Below are 23221 nucleotides of genomic sequence, written 5' to 3'. Positions count from 1 at the left end.
TTGTAGACAACGCAAACTAAAGTAAAACAAAGAAATCTCTAATGTAGAAAATATCAGGTTAATGACAACCAGTTCTCGGTTCAAGATCCACCTAAACATGCAATGCACATGAACTAACCGTAACACTATTCTATCTCGTTATTATGGAACTACTGACCCTAGGAAACAACAAGCTCTGTTACCCGAATTTTCCCTTAGTTGCCACTATTGAAATAAGCTCTTCGAGTAGGTATTAACCCTTGAACAACCTAGTACAAGCTCTCTAAATTTAATTCAATGGCATCCTTAAGAATTTGAAAAATAGATCAATCTAAGGAACAATCACGCAAGTTCAGATTATTTAACTTAGTTTATGTTATTCAAGACGACAGATTGAAAACTTGTCCATAATCATCTATCATCATGTGTTACATTTAAGTAGAAAAAGGACAATTACATATCACAATTCCTAATTCTAACAGGTAAAATCCTGATTGGCCAAAACTAAATCACTCAAACAAGAATCATAAACAATTAAAACATAATAACATAAACAATTCCAATAAGAATGAAATTAAGAACAATATTACTGAAGTTAAGTTACACCAATGACATGAATTCAGGTTTCAAAATCCCCTTCAACTAAAGAAGAAAGATTGGCCGCACATATTGACTTAGAAGATAAAAAAACTAAGAAAAAACCCTACTGCCGTTCTCCCCTGTTTAACCTAACAGGTCCTGACTAAATAACATCTTTTTTTTTTCCTCAATTCTACCTAGGAATCAAGGAAATTACTTTCCTAGACGTTTCCTAAAAGAAAGACTTCCAAAACTGTCAAAATCTTATCAGATATGGAAAACAGAATTCGTCTCCAGCTTGCACAAGGATTCTCGCAATGTAAAAGATCTTTTCTAGGCTTGGTCACTTCATAAAAATTGTAGTCCCAGATGTTTAGATGAATCTGGGCTTTTGAATCACCCGCTTTCGATATCTGATGCTATAGTTAGGCCCATTCGAAGATTCAATACTCAGCCAGGAAATCCTTCCGCGACTAGGATTCCAGGTCCGGTTTTGCAACAACTACTGAGAACCCAAACAAACTCGGATTTTCGCCCATAATACCTTCCTGGAAAGCTTGACTCGTCTACTTTCCTTTTTTTTTTTTTTTTTTTTTTGAAGAATGCTTTTGCAATTGAGAAATCTAACTCTATGAAAATCCTGAAAAACGCAGCACTGGTCAGAATAACAAACATCTGGAATTTCCTAATCTTTTCTCAATTATTTCCTAAAGTCTATCCAAATATGCCAAACTTACAAAATAAACTCTAATAAGCTCAACTAGGCATAAAACATAACAAAAACATAATATGGAAGGAATAAAAAAATATATAAATTTCACTCTTATCAAATTCCCCCACACTTGGCTTTTGCACGTTCCCGAGCAAACTAATTCAAGCACTAAAAAGACTACACTCAAGTCATATCAAGAACACCATCATGATGCATAAGCAACAATATTCAATCCATGCATATTTATACCTGACTTAGGAAGTAGCAAAATAAAATAAAGTAGAGTTAATGACATTCATCTCTCTTCATCATTTTCCACAATTACTCTCAATCAGTCAATGCAAACAAGGGAACTAATCACAACCAATTCATATACAACTCACCTCTCAACTTTTTCCTCAACTGTTTCTCTTTACTACTACAAACTGGGTAGCAAACTAGGGAAATATTTCTTTTTTTTTTCCTTCTTTTTTTTTCTGTTTTGAAAAAGAATGAGTGCATTTTATGCTCCATCTCATTTCATGGTTGTGTTTATGAGTGAGTGTGTTTTACGCTCCATCTTAACCCATCACATACCTTTTTTTTTCTTTTTTTCTTTTTTTTCTCCTATTTACTTAAACCCAAGTTTAGGACTAGCTTAAGAGAAACAATTTTTCTTTTTTTCTTTAAAGGTTTGTTATACACTCCTTACTCATGCTTCGTCACCAAGTTCGCACAACTTATCAAGACATATTGTTTCAAAACTACAAAGATTCAAATATGATTAACTCTTATTTTATGAAATATTGCTAACATCCTAACTCAAGGAATATGCTCAATAACAAAGTCAAGTTTATTTCATGCATCACTAGACATTCAAAAACATGACTTAAAGCATAAACCTTCCTTAAAAAAAAATAAAAAAAATAAAATAAAAAAAACTCTTTTTTTTTTTTTAAAAACAAACGTTACACCTAAAAAAAAAAAAAAAAACAGAATATAACACACACCTAAGCCTAACTTCTCCCCCACACTTACAGCTTACATTGTCCCCAATGTAAAACCCAAATATAGAGATAGGCAAAAAAAACAATTGAAACATAAACAAACTGGAAAAGAACAAAAAAAAAAAAAAAAACTAAGTTCAAAGGAAAAGAAAATCAAATCTGAATTCGTGGGTTGCCTCCCAAGCAGCGCCTTTGGTTAACGTCATTGGCTCGACTCTCTACATGGTTATCACTAGTCATGAATCGACTCCTCCAATCCCACCTCCTCAATATTGCAAACTTGGAAACCTTCATAGTAAGGCTTAAGCCTATGTCCATTGACCTTAAACACCTTATTTGTTTTCAAACTTTGTATTTCTACTGCACCATGAGGAAAAACATTAGTCACAATAAAAGGCTCCACCCAACGAGAATGTAACTTACCCGGAAATAATTTCAACCTTGAATGAAAAAGAAGGACTTTCTGTCCAACAGAGAAATTCTTCCTGGAGATCATCTTGTCATGAAAGGCTTTAGTCTTTGCTTTGTAGATGTGTGAACTCTCGTAGGCATCATTCCTCAACTCCTCAAGTTCTTGCAATTGCAAATTCCTATTAACGCTAGCTTCCTTCATCTCCATATTACAATGCTTGATTGCCCAATAAGCCTTGTGTTCTAATTCTACGGGAAGATGCACACCTTACCAAACACTAATTTGTATGGAGACATGCCAATAGGTGTCTTATATGCTGTTTAGTATGCCCATAATGCATCATCTAATCTCAAAGACCAATCCTTCCTGTTTGGGTTCACTGTCTTTTCCAAAATTGACTTGATCTCTCTATTTGACACCTCTGCTTGGCCATTGGTTTGTGGGTGGTACGATGTGGAAACCTTGTGTGTGACATGGTATTTCTTAAGCAATGCCTCTTTTGTCTTGTTGCGAAAATGAGTGCCCTTATCACTGATTATGGCCCTTGGTATCCCAAACCTAACAAAAATGTTAGTTTTAACAAAATCTGCAACAACCTTTGAATTGTCAGTTCTGGTGGCTTTCGCCTCCACCCATTTGGAAACATAATCAACAACTAAAATAATATAAACATTACCAAAGGAAACAGGAAATGGACCCATAAAATCAATGCCCCACACATCAAAAATTTCAACAATAAATGTAAGAGATTGTGGCATTTGATCTCTACGAGAAATGTTTCCTGTTCTTTAGCAATTATCACAAGACTTACAGAACATATAGGCATCCTTGAATAATGATGGCCAATAAAAGCCGCATTCTAATACCTTACGAGCTATCCTTTGTGGTCCAAAATGTCCTCCACATGCATAGGTATGACAGAAGGTTAAAATAGGAATAAATTCATGTTCAGGTACACACCTTCTTATCACTTGGTCAGCACAATGCTTCCACAGATATGGATCATCCCAAGCATAGTACTTAGCATCACTCTTGATCTTGTCCTTTTGAGCTTTAGTCAAATCAATTGGCAACACGTTAGTAACTAAAAAAATGACAATATCTGCAAACCATGGTGACGCCATTTTAATGGAAAACAATTGCTCATCCGAAAATGTTTCTCGCAAAGGGCTAAGGTAATCTGCTATAATATTCTCTGCTCCCTTTTTATCTTTAATCTCCAAATCGAATTCCTGGAGTAGAAGAATCCATCTAATTAGCCTTGGTTTTGCCTCTTTCTTTGTGAGCAAATACCTAAGAGTTGCATGATCAGAAAAAGTAATGACTTTAGCACCCAACAAATATGACTGAAATTTTTCTAGAGCAAAAACAACAGATAAAAGTTCTTTTTCAGTCGTAGAATAATTGAGCCGAGCGCCATTCAAGGTCCTGGACACATAATATATGGCGTGACATGCTCTGCCAACTCTTTGACCCAAGACAAAACCTAATGCGCAGTTGCTTGCATCACACATAATTTCGAAAGGTAGCTCCCAATTAGGTGGTTGTATCACTGGTGCTGTCGTCAACAATGTTTTCAACTTGTCAAATGCCTCCTTGCACTGCTCATCAAACTGAAAATCCACATCTTTTTGTAACAATCTGCATAGGGGCAGTGTGATTTTTGAAAAGTCCTTGATAAATCTCCAATAGAAACCTGCATGGCCAAGAAAAGATCGAACTTCCTGCACAATGGCGGGGTAAGGTAAAGCTGTAACCAAATCTATCTTAGACTTATCAACCTCTATTCCCTTGGATGAAACAATATGCCCTAAAACTATACCTTGCTCTACCATAAAATGACATTTTTCCTAGTTAAGTACAAGGTTAGTTTCCATGCATCTATCTAGAATTAGTGTAAGGTTATGTAAGCACTTATCAAATGAATCACCATAGACACTAAAATCATCCATAAAAACCTCTACAATTGACTCGACATATTCTAAAAAGATACTTACCATACACTGCTAAAAAGTGGCTGGAGCATTGTAGAGACCAAATGGCATTCGGCGATAGGTGAATGTACCAAATGGACATGTGAATTTCGTCTTCTCTTGATCCTCTGATGCTATGACAATCTGGTTATAACACTAAAAATCCATCAAGAAAACAGTAATAAATATGACCAGCTAACCTCTCAAGCATTTGATCAATAAAGGGAAGTGGAAAGTGATCTTTTCGAGTTGTTGAGTTCAACTTCCTGTAATCAATGCACACACGCCAACCTGTCTGAACACGTGTAGAGACCAACTTATTGTCTTGATTCTTCACAACTGTAACACCAGATTTCTTGGGGACAACTTGCACTAGACTTACCCACTTACTATTGGAAATCGGATAAATTACCCCAGCATCTAAGAGTTTTAGGACTTCTTTTTTCACCACATCCATTATTGGGGTATTTAATCTGCGTTGTGCTTCCTATGTCGGTTTGGCACCTTCTTCCAACAAAATTTGATGCATGCATATGGAAGGACTAATCCCCTTAATGTCAGCTATGGTCCAGCCAATCGCTTCCTTATGTTCCCGTAGCATTCGAACTAGTTTCTCTTCTTGATTGGGTGTCAACTTCTTTGACACAATTACCTGCAGTGTCTCATTTTCTCCCAAGTACAAATACTTCAAATGGCCCGGTAATGGCTTCAACTCCAGTGTAGGGGCTTGCAAAACAGAAGGCAACAATTTCTAGTGAGAATCAGGGAGCTTTAGAAAAGAAACTCCATACCTTTCTGGAATCAGTTTTAAGGAGCGTAAAGTGATGCGTGTTTACTACAACATGCAAATGTAGCAAGTATACTAGCCGCACTAAGTAATAAAGTGATGAGTGAGTATCGTTCCCACGAGGATAGTGTTACTAAGTACCGATTTTTCTAGTTAAAGTCCTAATTGAAGCAACAATAAATTGGATTGATGGATGATTAATAAACAAAATACAAATGCAAAACCCAACAACTTAACTAATTAAACAATTCTAAAACAAATGCTAGGGTGTTTAATTCACCTAAATACGCTAACCCAAATCATAGAATCTATTACCCAAGTTCTAATTCCTTGATTGAAAATCAAATTCCCTAAGTTGTAAAAGATACATTCTCATGCTACATTTCCCTACTTATCCCTATTAAGCTTCCGCACCCAACAAAATGAAGATTAATAGTTCAAAGGATTTTAAGCTTTGTGGAATTCTATCTAGATTTCATAGATCGCTAAACCTATCTCTAGCGTTTGCTAATCTACGGTATTTATCCCAAGAGGCACAATCACAAATCACTTCTCAGTCTCATTGTGAACAACACACATTTGAATGGTGATCAAGCATCCAAAAGACATTAAGCAAAGAGATAAACACTCAATCATGAAATTAAAACTCAAAGTAATTCAATCCATATAAATTTGAATCATTGTATCAAGATTACATCAAACCCTAGCTAAACAACTCAGTTCATACTCAAAAACGAAATAAAACAACAAAAACAAACTGAATCAAGATTCATCATTGAAAAGCAAGCAAAAGATGGAGAAATCTTCTCTAATTTGAAGCCCAAATCTTCAATAATCTTCTCCTTCCATGAGCTGCCTCCCAAATCACGAACCAAGCCCCCTTTTCTCTTCCTTTTCGCTCTAATTTATACCTCTCTCACTTAAGGACAAAGCCCTAGCAAGCCAAAACGCGTCGTTTTATTTTTGCATCTGATGCAGGTTTCGCCGCGGCGAAGCTTTTTCCTCGCCGCGGTGAAGACTTTCGGGCCAAATTTTAGCATGATAGATTCTGAATATGGAAAAGTGTTAAACATATTAATTGTAGCCCTTTAAATAATCTTTCTGTTCGTTTAATAATCAGAACAATCCGAGTTCTACAGCTCAAGTTATGGCAGAAATACTAAAGCACGTCCAAAGATGTTTTTCTTCAGTTCCCAGCGTCCTTTTCACGACTTCAAGCCAAGTTTTCACCTTTGTCCCGTCAGAATTAGGAAAAACCCAAAACATTAACGTTTTAGCTCTTCTTCTTAGCTTTCCAAAGCTTCTAAATTCAGGTTATTCCGAGTTTTCAAGCTCAAGTTACACAATTTACGCTCAAAACTGTCATTTATGCTAAAAATCATCGTTTTGGCCTACAAAGACAAATTAATAGAATTAGGTAACAATTATGGCCCAAATTGTATGAAAAGTATCCTAAATCCTATCAAAATTCAATGCAAAATCATAGTGTAAAATACGCTTATCATAAAGCTGCCACTGTCTCCTTCAATTCTTCACTGAGCTCTATCTCTCCTTTCTCCTCTGATTCCATATGTTTGAGAAGGGCAACCTCTAACTCATCTGCATTATTCAACTCAAAGATCTCTTGTACTATGGAATCAACAGGATCAACAACATCCATAGCAAAAATAGATTGAACATCAGTTGGATATTTCATGGCATCAAAAATATTAAAACGAATTACTTTACCATCAAATACCATTGTGAGGGTACCATCATGAACATGTACTTTTGTCCGCACTATATTTAGGTATGGTCTTCCCAGTAAGATAGGTGCAGGGCCAGGAGACGAAGAATCATCCATATCCATAATGTAGAAATCAGCCGGAAACACTAGCTCATTGACCTGCATAAGAACATCCTCAACTACCCCTTCAGGGTATGCATTACTACGATCAGCCAATTGGATAATAACACCAGTATCTTTCACAGAACCTAGATTTAATGAAGTATAAATAGATCGTGGCATAACATTAATCAAAGCTCCTAAATCTAACATAGCTCTCTCAATCCTGGTGTTACACATCTTACAAGGAATTGTAAACATACCTGGATCCTTGCATCTGGGAGGAAGTTTTCTTTGGAAAATTGCTGACACATTTTCTCCCATTATTATCTTCTCATCACCGTTCAACTTCCGCTTATTGGTGCATAGCACCTTAAGAAATTTCGCATACCTTGGCACTTGCTTAATTGCATCCAACAAAGGTATGTTCACTTCCACCTTGTGAAACATCTCCAAAATTTCTTTATCCTTCTCTTCTTTCTTTGACTTAGCAAATATGCTAGGAAAAGGTAAAGTACTAGATTGAAGTTGAATTGAAGGGTTAGGAATTACCTTTGATTCAGTTGTAGCCTCTTCTTTCTCAATTTCTACTTCCTTTGCTACACTTGGAATGTTCAGCTTTGGTTCTTCCACTTTCTTGCCAGTTCTTAGCGTCACTGCATTCACATTTTCCTTTGGATTCACCACTGTTTGAGAAGGCAACTTCCCTCCAACTTGAGCCTCTAAATGACTTATAGCAGTTGCCATTTGACCCATCTGATTCTCCAAACTTTGAATACTAGATCTTGTATCTTGTTGAAACTGTTTGGTATTCAAAGCAAGGGACTTAACTATATCTTCCGAGGATGAGTTTGAACTCTGTGAGGCAGGTTGCTTCGATTGAAAACCTTGTTGTTATCTATTTTAGAAGAAATTTTGTCCACCTCCTACTTGTCTATTTCCTCCATAACTGAAATTCGGATGATCCCTCCAACTTGGATTGTACGTGTTGGAGTAAGGATCATGTTGCCTCGGTGGTCCAAGAAAGTTTCCTGCTACATTGACCTGCTCAGTCCCTTCCTCTTGAAGTGCTGGGCATATGTCTCTTTGGTGTCCTATTATCAAACATATCCCACAAGATTTTACCTGTTGTGTATTCCCTACAGCCAATTGTCTAACAGGAGAGGTAAGATCAGATAATTGTTGTTCAATGGAAGATGTACTTGCCTCATTCACCCTTTTGGGTGGTGCATCATGTCTTGTACCAAACTATTGGGAATCGGCAGCCATGTTTGAGATTAATTGTTTGGCAGCTTCAGGAGTCTTATCCACCAACGCACCTCCACTTGTTGCATCTATCATGTTTCTTTCCATAGGCAACAATCCTTCATAGAGATACTAAATTAACAGTTGATCACTTATCTGGTGGTGAGGACAGCTTGCATATAGCTTCTTGAATCGCTCCTAATATTCATACAATGTCTCTCCATTATATTGCCTTATACCACATATCTCTTTCTTGATGATGGCAGCTCTGGATGCTGGGAAATATCTTTCTAAAAATATCCTTTTCATCTCGTTCCATGTTGTGACTGTCCCCAATGGTAGATAATAGAGCCAATCCTTTGTATCATCCCCCAATGAAAAAGGGAAAGCTCGCAACTTAATTTGCTCCTCTATCACCCCTGTCGGTTTCATACTTGAACAGACTACATGGAACTCTTTTAGATGTTTATTTAGATCTTCACCTGCACAACCACGAAATGTAGGCAACAAGTGAATTAGACCAGACTTCAGTTCAAAAGCAACATCTAAAGTAGGGTACTGAATACACAAAGGCTGCTGATTAAAATCAGGGGCAGCCAACTCCTTTAATGTTCTACCAGCAGTGGCCATCTCTTCTATTTCTGAATCTGGATCACTAAATGAACTGTGGGATGCTGAAGAACTTGCTTGACGTGCCTCTTTTCGCAACTTCCATAAACTAAGTTCGATTTCTTGATCAAATTCCAACTCTCCTGTAGAATTGGATCAAGTCATAAACCACTAAAATCACCAAATAAAGCCTAAATAAATAAAGACTAATAAAATAAAATAAAATTATAAATTTTTTTTGACAAAAACTAAAATTGGCCAAAAGCCCTATTAAAAGCACTAAAAGTGGCCAAAAGCACTAAAATTGGCCAGAATTTCGTTTTCTTCGAAACAGATACTCGTAGCGCTCCTAATTCAACCAAAATTTCTCTTATAAATAGTACTACTGTTCACTTGGAATAGTAATACTGTTCCAAAATTTTTCTTAAAAAAAAAAAAATGTAAAAATCACAATTGAACAATTGAAAAACACAACTAAACACTAATTAAAAAAAAAACATAGAAAATAGAAAAAAAATCGACAAAGAACATTCCCCGGCAATAGCGCCAAAATTTGATAGCGTGCCAAATGCTCCAAATTAATAACCTTCTCAACTTAACTCCTGAATTGCATATAGGATAAGCAAGGGCCGATCCCACAGGGAATGTTTCGATTAAATCCTATATTCTAAACACTAACCACAATGAAAACAATAGTAAAATAAAACAAATAAAATCCTAAACAGTAAACATGACAACAGTAATGAAAGAGGGTTGTAGACAACGCACACTAAAGTAAAACAAAGAAATCTCTAATGGTAGAAAATATCAAGTTAAAGACAACCAATTCTTGGTTCAAGATCCACCTAAACATGCATTGGACATGAATAACCATAACACTATTCTATCTCGTTATTATGGAACTATTGACCCTAGGAAACAACAAGCTCTGTTACTCAAATTTTCCCTTAGTTGTCACTACTGAAATAAGCTCTTTGAGTAGATACTAACCCTTGAACAACCTAGAACAGACTCTCTAAATTTAATTCAATGACAGCCTTAAGAATTAGGAAAATCGATCAATCTAAGCAACAATCACGCAAGATCGGATTATTAACTTAGGTTATGTTATTCAAGACGACAGATTGAAAACTTGTCCATAATCATCTATCATCATGTGTTACTCGTTGAATAGAAAAAGGACAATTACGAATCACAATTCCTAATTCTAACAGGTAAAATCTTTATTAGACAATTTAGCGGGCCAAAACTAAATCACTCAAACAAGAATCATAAACAATTAAAACGGAATAACATAAACAATTCCAATAAGAATGAAATTAAGAACAATGTTACTGAAGTTAAGTTATACCAATGACATGAATTCAGGCTTCAAAACCCCCTTGAACTGAAGAAGAAAGATCAGCCGCACATATTGACTTAGAAGATAAAAACCTAAGAAAAAACCCTACTACCGTTCTCCCCCGTTTAACCTAACAGCTCATGACTAAATAACATCTTTTTTTTTTTCCTCAATTCTACCATAGGAATCATGGAAATTACTTTCCTAGATGTTTCCTAAAAGATAGACTTCCAAAACTGTCAAAATCTTATCAGATATGGAAAACAGAATTTGTCTCTGGTTTGCACCAGGATTCTCGCAATGTAAAAGATCTTTTCTGGGCTTGGTCACTTAATAAAAATTGTAGTCCCAGATGTGTAGATGAATCTGGGCTTTTGAATCACCCGCTTTCGATATCTGACACTCTAGTTAGGCCCATTTGAAATTCAATACTCAGCTGGGAAATCTTTCCGAGACTAGGATTCTAGGTCTGGTTTTGCAACAACTACTGAGAACCCAAACAAACTCGGATTTACGCCCATAATACCTTCCTGGAAAGCTTGATTCGTCTACTTTCCTTTTTCTGAAGAATGCTTTTGCAATTGAGAAATCTGACTCTATGAAAATCCTTAAAAACGCAGCACTAGTCAGAATAACAAATATCTGAAATTTCCTAATCTTTTCTCAATTATTTCCTAAAGTCTATCCAAATATGCAAAACTTACAAAATAAACTCTAATCAGCTCAACTAGGCATAAAACATAACAAAAACATAATATGGAAGGAATAAAAAAATATATAAATTACACTCTTATTAGAGCCCTAGAAAAATCATCAGGTAATTCTCTACCAAGTAAATTACAATATATGCATACCATGGTAGGTTCTTGTTGACAAAAAATAGCTGCTCATCTAGGAATGTCTCTCACGATGGTAATTCATCCTCTTCATGCACCAATCTGCTTAAATGATCTGCTACAGAATCCTCACTTAGTTCTTATCTCAAATCTTCAAACTAAATTCCTGTAGTAATAGAATCCACCTAATGAGCCTCAATTTCGCTTCCTCTTCTTTGATAGCAAGTACTTGAGAGCTGCCCGATCAAAATAAGTTGTTACTTTAGTGCCAAGCAAATAAGACCAAAATTTTTCTCGATAGATAAGAGTTCTTTTTCGGTTGTGGAATAGTTTATTTGAGTTGTATTCAAAGTCCTTGAGGCATAATAGATAACATGTGTAGCCTTGCTGACTCTTTGTCCTAGAACAGCTTCCACAACATAATTGCTTGCGTCGCACATGATCTTGAATGGCAACTCCCAATTTGGTGGTTGAATTACTGGTGCTGAAGTCAAAAGCTTCTTCAACTTGTCAAATGCTTCCTTACACTCTTCATCAAACTAGAATGGTATGTCTTTTTGCAATAGCTTACACAAAGGCAATGCAATCTTCAAAAAATCCTTGATAAATCTACGAGAAAAACCTACATGTCCAAGAAAATACCTAATCTCCCGCACATTCACGGGGTAAGGTAAAGCAGAAATAACATCTATATTGGATTTATCTACTTCTATCTCTCTAGCAGAAATAACATGCCCTAAAACTATACCTTGTTTTACCATAAAGTGACATCTTTCCCAATTTAATACAAGGTTAGTTTCTAAAAATCTCCTCAATATTATTGTAAGGTTATCCAAGCATTTATCAAATGAATCACCACAGACACTAAAATCATCCATAAATACCTCTATAACGTTTTCTATATAGTCATAGAATATACTAACCATACACCGCCGAAAGGTTACCGGAGCGTTGCACAATCTAAATGGCATTCAACGGTAAGCAAATGTACTAAATGGACACGTGAAGGTCGTTTTCTCTTGATCCTCGGGTGCTATCCCAACTAGGTCGTAACCTAAAAAACCATAAAGGACATAATAATGAGTATGATCAACTAATCTCTCTAACATCTGATCTATAAATGGGAGAGGGAAATTATCTTTTCGAGTTATAGCATTCAACTTCCTATAATCTATACACACTCCCCATCTCGTTTAGACATGTGTGGGCACTAACTCATTCTCATTATTACGAACCACTGTTACACCAGAATTTTTTGGAATCACCTATACCAGGCTCACCCTCTTGCTTTATGAAATTGGGTATATAATACCCACATCGAGTAGCTTTAGAATCTCCTTTTTCACTACTTCCATCATTGAGGGATTCAACCAGCGTAAGCTTCCCTAGTTGGTTTGGCTCATTCTTCCAACAGAATGCAGTGCATAGAGATGAAAAGACTTATCCCTTTAATGTCTGCAATTTTCCAACCAATCACCATTTTATGTTCCCTTAGCACCTGAATCAGCTTATTTCTTAGACTTCAGTCAAGTTATTGGCAATGATTACTGGTAACGTTTCATTCTCTCCCAAATACGCATATTTCAAATGGACAAGCAAAGGCTTTAATTCCAAAATAAGGGTCTACACAATATAAGGTAAAAGTTTCTTGTGAGCAATAGGTAATTGAATAGAAGAAGCAGATGCAAAATTGAAGCATTTCCTAAGTTTTGCATGTCATGCCAAATGCGTCATAACTTGCTCGTTTCAACTCCGATTCTCGAACTATTTGTTTCCAGTTGTCACAAATTCTCTTGCAAAGATCATCTTTCATCTAAATATTTTTCCTAAGCTTTTATGCCCTGAAAATACAAAAAAAATACCGTGATCCTGAAATGTGCATTTATGAAACAACCAAGTTAACTCATGCAAATTAACTCTAATTCCCCATAAACAATACCAATAATACTATACTTACAAAGAAATCTTACAAAGATTTTCATACAAAGTAAGGTGGGAAAAATTGAATGGAAGACTAAAATAAGAAAGTCAAACTCATTAGATTCACTCTTCCATTCATTTTTTGCCACATCATTCAGTCTTTCATTCATTTTTTTGCCAGATCACTTTGTGCGAAAATCTTTGTAAGATTTCTTTGTAAGTATAGCATTACTCAAACAATACATATATATCACTAAGTATGAGTGCATTTTCAAGCACCTATCAGATGTTCAACCTGTGGATGTAAGTAATGCTTTTCTCAATGGTGATCTTATGAATGTTTATATGCATTAGCCTGAGGGCTTTACGATCTGGCATTTCCCTACCATGTCTACAAGCTTCAAAAAGCATTATAAGGCTCAAGCAGGCCCCTCGTGCATGTTTTGATAAATTAAAGGGTCCCCTACTTGCAAGGGTGTTTGTGAATAGTGTTGGAAAAGTAGCCCGTCCGGCCCGACCCGCAATGGGCTACTCCTTTTGGCAGGTCGGGCCTAACCCAGAGCCCCAACAAAAGCAGGCCGGGTTAGGCCCGCCACTTGTTAGGGGTTGGCTGGCCTAGCCCGGCCCACCAACCCCAACCCGTCGGGTTATGGTGTGGGCCAAGCCAGGTTAGCCCACCTCTTTTTTTATTTTTTCTTTTCTTTTCTTTTATTTTGTTTTGTGTAATTATTGTTAGTTAACTTCTTTTCAAATATCAATAATTCAATTAAATTAATTATTTTTTTTGTTAACATTTCAAATGTTAATTCAATTTTTATACATTAAAATTGTAATATAAGAAAAATTAAATTTATTCATTTATCAAAAAATAAAATAAGAAATTACAGCAATTATTGCCTCATTAAAAACCTCACCAAGAAAAACCCAATGGGACAAAAACTTGGTAAGGAAAAAAGAGTGCAATAATTGACAATTAATTTACAAGTTACAATTTACAAAACAACTAATTTTGAGGTTGACTAGGACCTCCCTCATCCGTATCATCTATATTACAAAATTGAAATGATTCTATTAAAGTATCATCGACAACCTCGTATTGATCTTGATGGTGCGATCGTTCCTAATCTTGAAGACATGTGAGGACTTCAATCATTTTTTGTGAAAGTTTAGTCCTCCTTTCATTTAAAATTCTTCCACTTGCACTAAATGTTTGTTCAGATGAGACGGTTGAGATAGGAACAACAAAAACATCCAAGGCAAGTCTTGATAATACCGGAAAAGTACATTTTCTGGTTTTCCAATATTCTAAGACATCAAATTTGGCTCTTTGTTGTGGATCTGTTGCTAACATTTTGGGAGTTCCCAAATATTGTTGAACCTCATTACTCAGTGACTACATGGCAGAGAGTATATTCGTTGTTGCCGTTGGTGCTTCTGAAGAAGAGGTTGTGCCTGTGCTTCAGGTTCGGGTCCTCTTCGGCCTATTAAATGCGCTCCAGGTGTAAAAGTCTTCATTTGTTTCATCTGATGCAACTTCCCTATGTATTTCGTGTCTTTGCAGGTTCCCATACCCGTTTTCATATTGGAAATATACCTCTGCAAGACAATTTTTTACCTCTCCTATTTGATTGGCAAATGGTATGTTTTGTAAATTTTTAGTTACTGTCTCTAAACCATTTTCTAAACCTTCTTGTTTAATTCTAGGATCAAATATAGCACCTAAACAATAAAGAAAAGGAATGGGTTTAAAATATTTTTTAAAAAAAAATTTCCATTGCCTTTATTGGTTCTTTTAAAATTTCATTGTTTTTGTTTTTTGTAAATAACTCTGAAATTTTTATAATTGTATGTATTACCAATAGACTAGTAGGATAATACACACCAGAAAGTTGTAAAATGGATTGATAAAAAATTTTAAGAAAAGAATGAAATACTTTAGCTATTTGCCAATCATTTTTTACCAAATAATGAGGACCTCTATTATTTGCTACAAAATAACTAATTATATTTGCATAAGGTAAACATGAATCAAGCATTAAATAAGTACTATTCAATCTGACAGATATGTCTAATGCAAAAGTTCTAGGAGACATATTTGATTTTATACAAGCATCTTGAAATTCAGCATTTCTTTTATTACTACTAGTATTCCAAGCTAAAGATTCTCTAATTCTATCAATATTATCTTTAATTGTTTTCATACCACTTTTCACAATTAAATTAATAATATGACATGCACAACATTGGTGAAAAAACTTCAAATTGTTATAAAAAGGATAATTAATTTTAAAAAATCTATAGCTGTACTATTAGCACTTGCATTATCTAAAGTTAAACTTATCACTTTATTAATAACATCATAATCTTCTAAAACTTCAATAATTTTAATGTAAATTTGTTGACCACTATGATCCACATCCATTAATCTAAATCCTAATAAAGATTTATTTGATTTACATTCATTATCAAAATAATGACAACTCACACAAATATAATCTTGTTTAGCTCTACCACTCCAAACATCGGCAGTTAGAGGCTTAGAGCCAAACTAACATAACAACTATGTATTTTATTTTTTAATTCTAATTTCATTTTCCCAAACAATTTTATTAAATCATTTCTAATTGCAGTTTTAGAATAACTTTTAAATCCTGGAAAAAATGAATTTTTAATAAATCTTTCAAAATATTTATCTTCAACCATATTAATAGGTTGATCAGTTACAACAATACATAAAGCTAATTGTTCCCTATATACATTAGAATTATAACACCAAGTAGTACCTATATTAGTTATTTGAGTTTGATTGGTTTCTCTATTTCCTTGTTGAGCAATATGTTTATTAGCATGCCTTTTTTAAAGAACTAATACCATTACCTGAATTGGCTTTATAAACATTTCCACAATACTTGCACCTTGCTTTCTTCACTTGAACTCCATTTTCTGTCTCGTAAAACTTCTTGAAATGCACCCAAACGTCTGATGTGTGTTTGTCTTTAGTTTCGACAGCAGTTGATGAACTCGCTTCTTGTTAAGATGAAGTTGGACGAGTACAATGATTACGAGGATGACTTCTAGAACCACAGGGAGCTATAGCAGCATGGGGAGAATCGGGGGCATATTTTGAGGTGTATCGGATTCTAAGACTGGGAGAGCGGGACTATTTAAATCTGCGCCTACATTTATGTTAGCAAATTCAGCGGGACTAGGATAGTTTCCATCATCATCGAAATTGATGGAAGAGTAATATCTATCCATTGTAGTTAAAAAAAAAAAATTAATATAGAAATAGAAGAAATAAAAAATTAAAGAAGGAGAATTGGAATATGGAATAATGGAAATATGAATTGAAAATTGCAAAAACTAATAAAAATTCAAACTAGAACAAATTGACAACAAAGAGAATAATTAGAGATTAGAGATTCGAGAAAATGAGAGAATGAGAGAATTCGGGATGTGAGAAAATATGAGAGTTTATGGCCAATTTATAGGAAAAAAATGGGAAATGAAAATGACGAAAAAGACCCCTTCAACTACTATAAAACGGCTATATTTCAAGGTAAAATGGGTATTTGAAAATATATATATTATATATATATATATATAGATATATATCTATAGATATATATATATATATATTAAATTAAACGGTCAACCCGCTGGGTTGGTGGGTTGCAACAGCTAACTCGGCGGGTTGGTGGGTTGACTGTTGCCACCCCGCCAACCTGGTGGCTTGACCGTTGGTGTGCAATGGCCAACCCGCTGGGTTGGCAGGTTGCTCACAAAAAAGACAAAATAGCAACCCGCGGGCCGTTGGGTTGCCATATATCAACTCGGCCTGCCTGGGTGTTGCATGCGAGTCAGGCTCAACCCGGCCTGCCTACTAGGCAGTCCGGGTTGAGCCTTCTTTAATGCAGGCCAGGTTAGAGTTGACCCGCCTAACCTGGCCCATTTATTCCACTTCTATTTGTGAACTCATTAGTAGATATCAACTTGTTTACTTACAAAAATCAGAATCAGCAAGTGTATGTTTTGGTATATGTCAATGACATTTTGTTGCCAGAAAATGATGATAAGTTGATTGGCTAGATTGTAAAGGATTTGAAAGTTTTAAAACTTACCGAGTTGTTAAAACTTAAGCCGAATAGGTTCACTTGTTCATTTTGTGCTTGATGAGTTGATTAAATAATGATCAAAACAAATAAATCATCCATTATTGAAGTAAAGAACACAACTCATTTTTACATGGTTTGGCAACTTGCCTACATCCATGGGACCAAGTCCAGAAAGAAGCAATCCACTATGTAAAATGTATGTGTTCAAATACAAAGCAAAAGATAAACACAAGTTGCAAAACACTCCCTGTTTTTGTCAACACATCAATCTTGTCATCTTTGGTTGAACATCATGCCACCATAGCTAGCTTTCCATAAGACCGCCTGGTCACCCTTGAGCTCCTCTCAAGGTTAAACGCCAAAGATGAACTCCTCCAAGCAATAACAATATAACCACATTCTAAAACTAACTCCAACAAAGAAGAAGGATCAAGGTAATTTAAGCCTACTTAAGTATAAGGGAAACCTAGTCTAAAACAAAAGAACCTTAACAAAATATTAAGAGAATTTCAGGGGCATATCCAGGCTTCCTATCAAAGACGAAATAAAGAGATGAATATATACAATTCATGCACCAAAAGTTAGGGGACAATAAAGGGGATGAAAAGCAAATTTGTTTTGCCTTTTTGGGAAAAGATTCTTGAGACTATTACAAGGCAAACAACTTTCCCAGCACACTATTTTATATAGTGAGATGTGTACATGGACCACAAATAATATCTTAAAAGAGAAAAAAATCAATTCAATTGAAAATAGAATGCAATACGTGTTGTGCAAAATATCTGCTAGATACGTGTAACCACCTAGACTCTGATGTGCCCACACGACATTAGTGAAAACATAATAAATTGACTGTGGTCACATTGACAGAGAGTCATTATACTAGAAATGAAACAAAAATGATTGTACAAGAATAAAAAGGAAATGGTCACAGTATGACTAGTGTTACCACACTAAAATCATAAGTTGACAAAATACTTACAGGATTTGAATGCAACATTTGCCCTTAAAACTCTAGGTCATCTATACTATTTATCAGGATTTGAACTAAAGAGAGTAGAAGCAGGTATTTTCATAACTCAATCTAAATATGTTCATGAATTCCTAGCTAAAACAAATGTGGCTGAAGCAAAAGCAAGTGTTACTTCTATATGACTACTAATATCAAGTTTATTTTGGAAGATAGACATGCCTTCTTTTTACAAAAGTATCATAGGTGCTTTATAGTACCTAACTATAACAAGGCCTTATATCTAGAGATAGGCGTTTCGCTCGCCTTGATGGGGACCCACTTCGACCCAGTCAGTGTGGGGATTCCTTGAATTTGATGGACAAGAAAAAAAAACCCCTCGCATCCCGCGATGGGACAGGCATGGAGGTCAAATTGCCCAGATGGGGACTCGCCCTGCCCCCAAATGCGCGATAAAACTTTGACCCATGTCGTCCCCAACCGAATCACATTGTAATTAAGTAATTAATTACAGTTTTATTAAATAATTAATTAATCCTTTGAAGATTTGCAATTTGTAAATTTATTGCACTATTACATAACTAAGGTACCTGAGTCTCTCTTCTAAGTAAATTATCTAAACTTTAGGAACATTTTAGGAGAAATCTATATTAGAAAATAAATATCAAATTGCACAAATTCTGTTATCTTTCTAATCAATTAATTAGCTAATTAATTAATCATCTATTAACATTGTTTTATTTTACACAAATTCTATTATCATGTCTTTCTAATCAATTAATTAGTCATAAACTTTATTAACATTGTTTTATTTTTATTCAATGGTTCACTAAGACTTGATGCAGTGATGTATGATGTATCAATCTTGATTTATTTTTATTAATTAGTCATAAATTACAGTAATAGTTTCTAATTCTTTAAACCTTTTTCATTAAAAGTTTAATCAAATCAAATAATTGATTATGATTTATGAGTTATCAAATATCAATCTTGATATTTAATTTTGATATTCTATATAATATTTTAAAATTTAGTCAATTAATTCAATACAATTTAATTACTTAATAATCTAATCACATTGTAATTAAGTAAGTAATTAATCCCTTAAAGATTTGTAATTTGTAAATTTATTGCACTATTACATAAAATAAGGTAATTGAGTTTCTCTTCTAAGTAAATTATCTGAACTTTGGGAACATTTTAGGAGAAATTTATATTAGAAAAATAAATATCAAATTACACAGATTTTGTTATCTTTCTAATCAATTAATTAGTTAATTAATTATTTATTCATTAACATTGTTTCGTTTTACATAAATTCTATTATCACATCTTTCTAATCAATTAATTAGTCATAAACTTTATTAACATTGTTTTATTTTTATTCAATCCTTCACTAAGACTTGATGCAATGATGTATGATGTATCAATCTTGATTTTTATTTTTATTAATTAGTCATAAATTACAGTAATAGTTTCTGATTATTTAAACCTTTTTCATTAAAAAAGTAATTAAATCAAATAATTGATTATGATTTATGAGTTATCAAATATCAATCTTGATATTTAATTTTGATATTCTATATAATATTTTAAAATTTAGTCAATTAATTCAATACAATTTAATTATTCAATAATCTAATCACATTGTAATTAAGTAATTAATTATAATTTTATTAAATAATTAATTAATCCCTTAAAGATTTGCAATTTGTAAATTTATTACGCTATTACATAAACTAAATAATTGAGTTTCTCTTCTAAGTAAATTATCTAAACTTTAGGAACATCTTAGGAAAAATCTATATTAGAAAAAAATATATCAAATTACACAAATTATGTTATGTTTCTAATCAATTAATTAGTTAATTATTTATTTATTAACATTGTTTTATTTTACACAATTCTGTCATCTTTCTAATCAATTAATAAGTAAACTAATTGAACTCCATTATGTAATGTAAACTAGTACTTGAGCTTATGTTACATTATGGTGCAAAGTTTTTGCTTATGTAAATTGTAAATGTAACATTTTGAACTTATGTAACATTATGTGCAAAGTTTTTGGAAAAGACTAGGAAGTCTATTTAATATATTCAAAAAAGCAACACCAAAAGAAAAACAGCTAGTCCCAAAAATAAATTATATACTCAAAAATTAACTAAATATACATTTATGTTCATATCAAAATTTTATTCATATATTTCAATGAGTTTTTATTTCACTGTCTAGTGTTATAACTAAAGAATTATACAAAATCAATATTTAAAAAAAAAGTTAAAAATAATTCATATAAGCCATTCAAGGAAAATTCCCTGTTGAGATTATCTCCGCGGGGGGAGAATCCCCATGGGGATTAATACCCATCATTCCCTAACATCTGGTTCGGGTCGGGGTTGGGATGGAAAACATCTCATCCCCGCAAGATGGGGTTGGGGATTCCTCGACCCCCTTGTCTGTGAACCTCGAAGGAGTCGGGTATGGGTCTAGCCTAGACCTAGCAAAATGGGTCCAGACCCGGGGGTCGACCCTAAACCCGGGAAAATTATATAGGGTATGGGTTTATGAAATTGGACCCGTTTTTTTGAACCCGTACCCGGCCCTACCCGTATTTCAAATGGGTTATACGGGTTCACCCGGGGGTGCCCGCGGGTACCCCTTTTTAAATCCCGTTTCCCAACCCAGACTAGTCTTCTTTTGTTCTTCATTTCCAAATCCCTAACTCATTCACTCTCCTAGCCGTCTTCTTCTGATTTTCATTCTTCTCGAACGCAACTCCTCTTCCAAAATCAATCCCGCAAACGCAGATCTTCTTCTTTAACACAACTCCACGTCGGTCGTCGACAGTCTCTAGACTCTCCACCACGCAAAATCAATCCTGCTTATCCAAGGCATGTAAATGTAACTCACTCACTCTCATCCCTCACTTTCACACTCATGACTCACCCACTGACCCCTGTCTTCCTCAACCCAAAGTCTTTCTTTTTCTGTTTTTCTCTTGGTTTTGTCACTAAAACAACTTTCATGGAATGTTGCCAGAGTGTCTCCGTCTTCGGTGAGTACCACCACCAACAGCAGTAGCAAGAGCAACCGCAAGTGCTTTGTGTGTTTTTGTATTTCCCTCTTTTGGGTTTGACAGAAGAGTCTGAAATAGAAATAAAGTTTTAAACTTTACTTGCCTTACTTTAATTGCCTTTGGCTCTGTGATGTGAAAAGCTTGACTTTAAGCCTTTGTGATTGTGACTCTTTGCTTTGTGATCGATTGTGATTTGTGACTCTTTTCCTATGAGATAATAGGCAAGTTCATTCACTAAATTGTTGTGTGTCCAAAGAAGAGAAAAGATTAAGTTAATTAATCATGGTTTGACTGCTAATTAAGGGGGTTTTTGAAGAATGGAGATTGCTGGATTTAGACTTAAAACAACGAATAATTAAAGGTATAAATTATCTCCTATCATACGAATGAACATACCCACCTTTTAGTGCGGAGCTGTTGTGGAGTACTTTTTTGAGTTTTCAGTTTAATGTCAAAATATTTAAACTGGCTACTTGATGAAATTTGGATGCGGGTGATCTTTTCAAGGCAACTAAAAGAACTCACTGTGAATTTTGTAAAAAATTAAAACTGTAGGAATTTTGGGGTGTAACTTCATAATTAAAAACTGTTAGGGGTGAAACTGCAAAAAATAAAAATTAGATAGAGAAAAAATGGGTACCCGCGGGTCCACCCGTACCCGCATAGGGTAGGGTACGGGTCCAATATATTGGACCCGTATAACTCGACCCGTATTAGGCCCGAACCCGTGAGACCCGTACCTGTATTGACCCGACCCCAACCCGGCCCACCCGCCCGTTTTGCCAGGTCTAGGTCTAGGGACCCTAATCCCCAGCCCCAACCTGCCCCGTGCCCATCCCTAATTATATCTTATTTTCCATACACAAGCTTGGCATTCTTGCAAGCTCCCACAGTGCAACATTGGCAATAAGAGGGTGCTATGGTACATCAAAGAACTTTAGCTAGTGGATTGTTCTTTTAATCACGTGGCCATCTGATGCTCGAAGTTTTTTCAGATGCAGACTAGGCAAACAATGTTTGTGATAGACAATCAACAAATGGATAGTGTATATTCCTAGGAAACAATCTTATTCAGTGGAGCTTTAGAAAACAAAGAGTTGCCTTGTCATCAATAGAGGGTGAATATAGATCACTATCACAAGCTGCAATTGAGTTAGCATGGATTCAAAATATGCTTTGATGGCAACTTAGTTGTCAGTTTCAGAATGTTGAAGCTACAGAAAAATATAAATGAGGTCAGTGATAAATTTCTCATTGTGATAAATTTCTCATTCTCTTTCTAAATTTTATATGCTTTAAGTTCTTCAATACATATATATGAGAACAAAAAAAAATATATATATCTAAAAAAATTGAAAAAGGTTAAAATCTAAAAAAGAACATAACAAAACAAAGAGTTGCCTTGTCATCAATAGAGGCTAAAGCCTGAATATAGATTACTATCACAAGCTTCGATTGAGTTAGCATGGATTTAAAATGTGCTTTGATGCCAAGTTAGCTATTAGTTACAGAATGTTAAAGCTCCTGAAAAATATATTTTTCCTAGTATAAAAACTATGTGCAAGCTGATTTTCTAGTTAATGAAAATCAGTGATAAATATACATGTAAATGAAAAGAAATTAAAATCTAAAAAATTTGAAAAAAAGTTAAAAATCTAAAAAGAAATTAACAGAACAGAACAGATAAGCTTTTCCTGATTCTGTGTCTTCAATTTTTGTTCTTTCGGCGATTGATCGTCAGCTAAATACCTCGGGAAGGGGAAGGAATCTCAAGGGTGATAATAGTTGAACGCAAAAAGTACAAATACTTTGCTAGAACCCAAAAAGTTTAAACCGTTTGTCATGAATAATGGTT

The 23221-nt window shown here is 34.6% G+C and overlaps 2 protein-coding genes across 2 annotated transcripts; both read right to left on the bottom strand.

Annotated features, from left to right (window-relative positions):
- Positions 1 to 2488: 2488 nt before the first annotated feature.
- On the bottom strand, positions 2489 to 2875 carry LOC116124952. Its single transcript, XM_031410704.1, has one exon. The coding sequence runs from the start codon at positions 2873 to 2875 to the stop codon at positions 2489 to 2491; it is 387 nt and encodes a 128-aa protein (XP_031266564.1).
- A 113-nt stretch (positions 2876 to 2988) lies between these two features.
- On the bottom strand, positions 2989 to 5098 carry LOC116124951. Its single transcript, XM_031410703.1, has 3 exons — positions 4842 to 5098; positions 3629 to 4309; positions 2989 to 3454 (listed from the first exon to the last, which is right to left on the bottom strand). Exons 1-3 carry the CDS (start codon positions 5096 to 5098, stop codon positions 2989 to 2991), a joined length of 1404 nt encoding a protein of 467 aa, XP_031266563.1.
- Positions 5099 to 23221: the final 18123 nt, after the last annotated feature.

Source organism: Pistacia vera, unplaced genomic scaffold (genome assembly GCF_008641045.1).
Source record: "Pistacia vera cultivar Batoury unplaced genomic scaffold, PisVer_v2 Contig158, whole genome shotgun sequence".
NCBI classification, from domain to species: Eukaryota; Viridiplantae; Streptophyta; class Magnoliopsida; order Sapindales; family Anacardiaceae; genus Pistacia; species Pistacia vera.
This window is presented reverse-complemented; position numbering and strand designations above follow the sequence as displayed.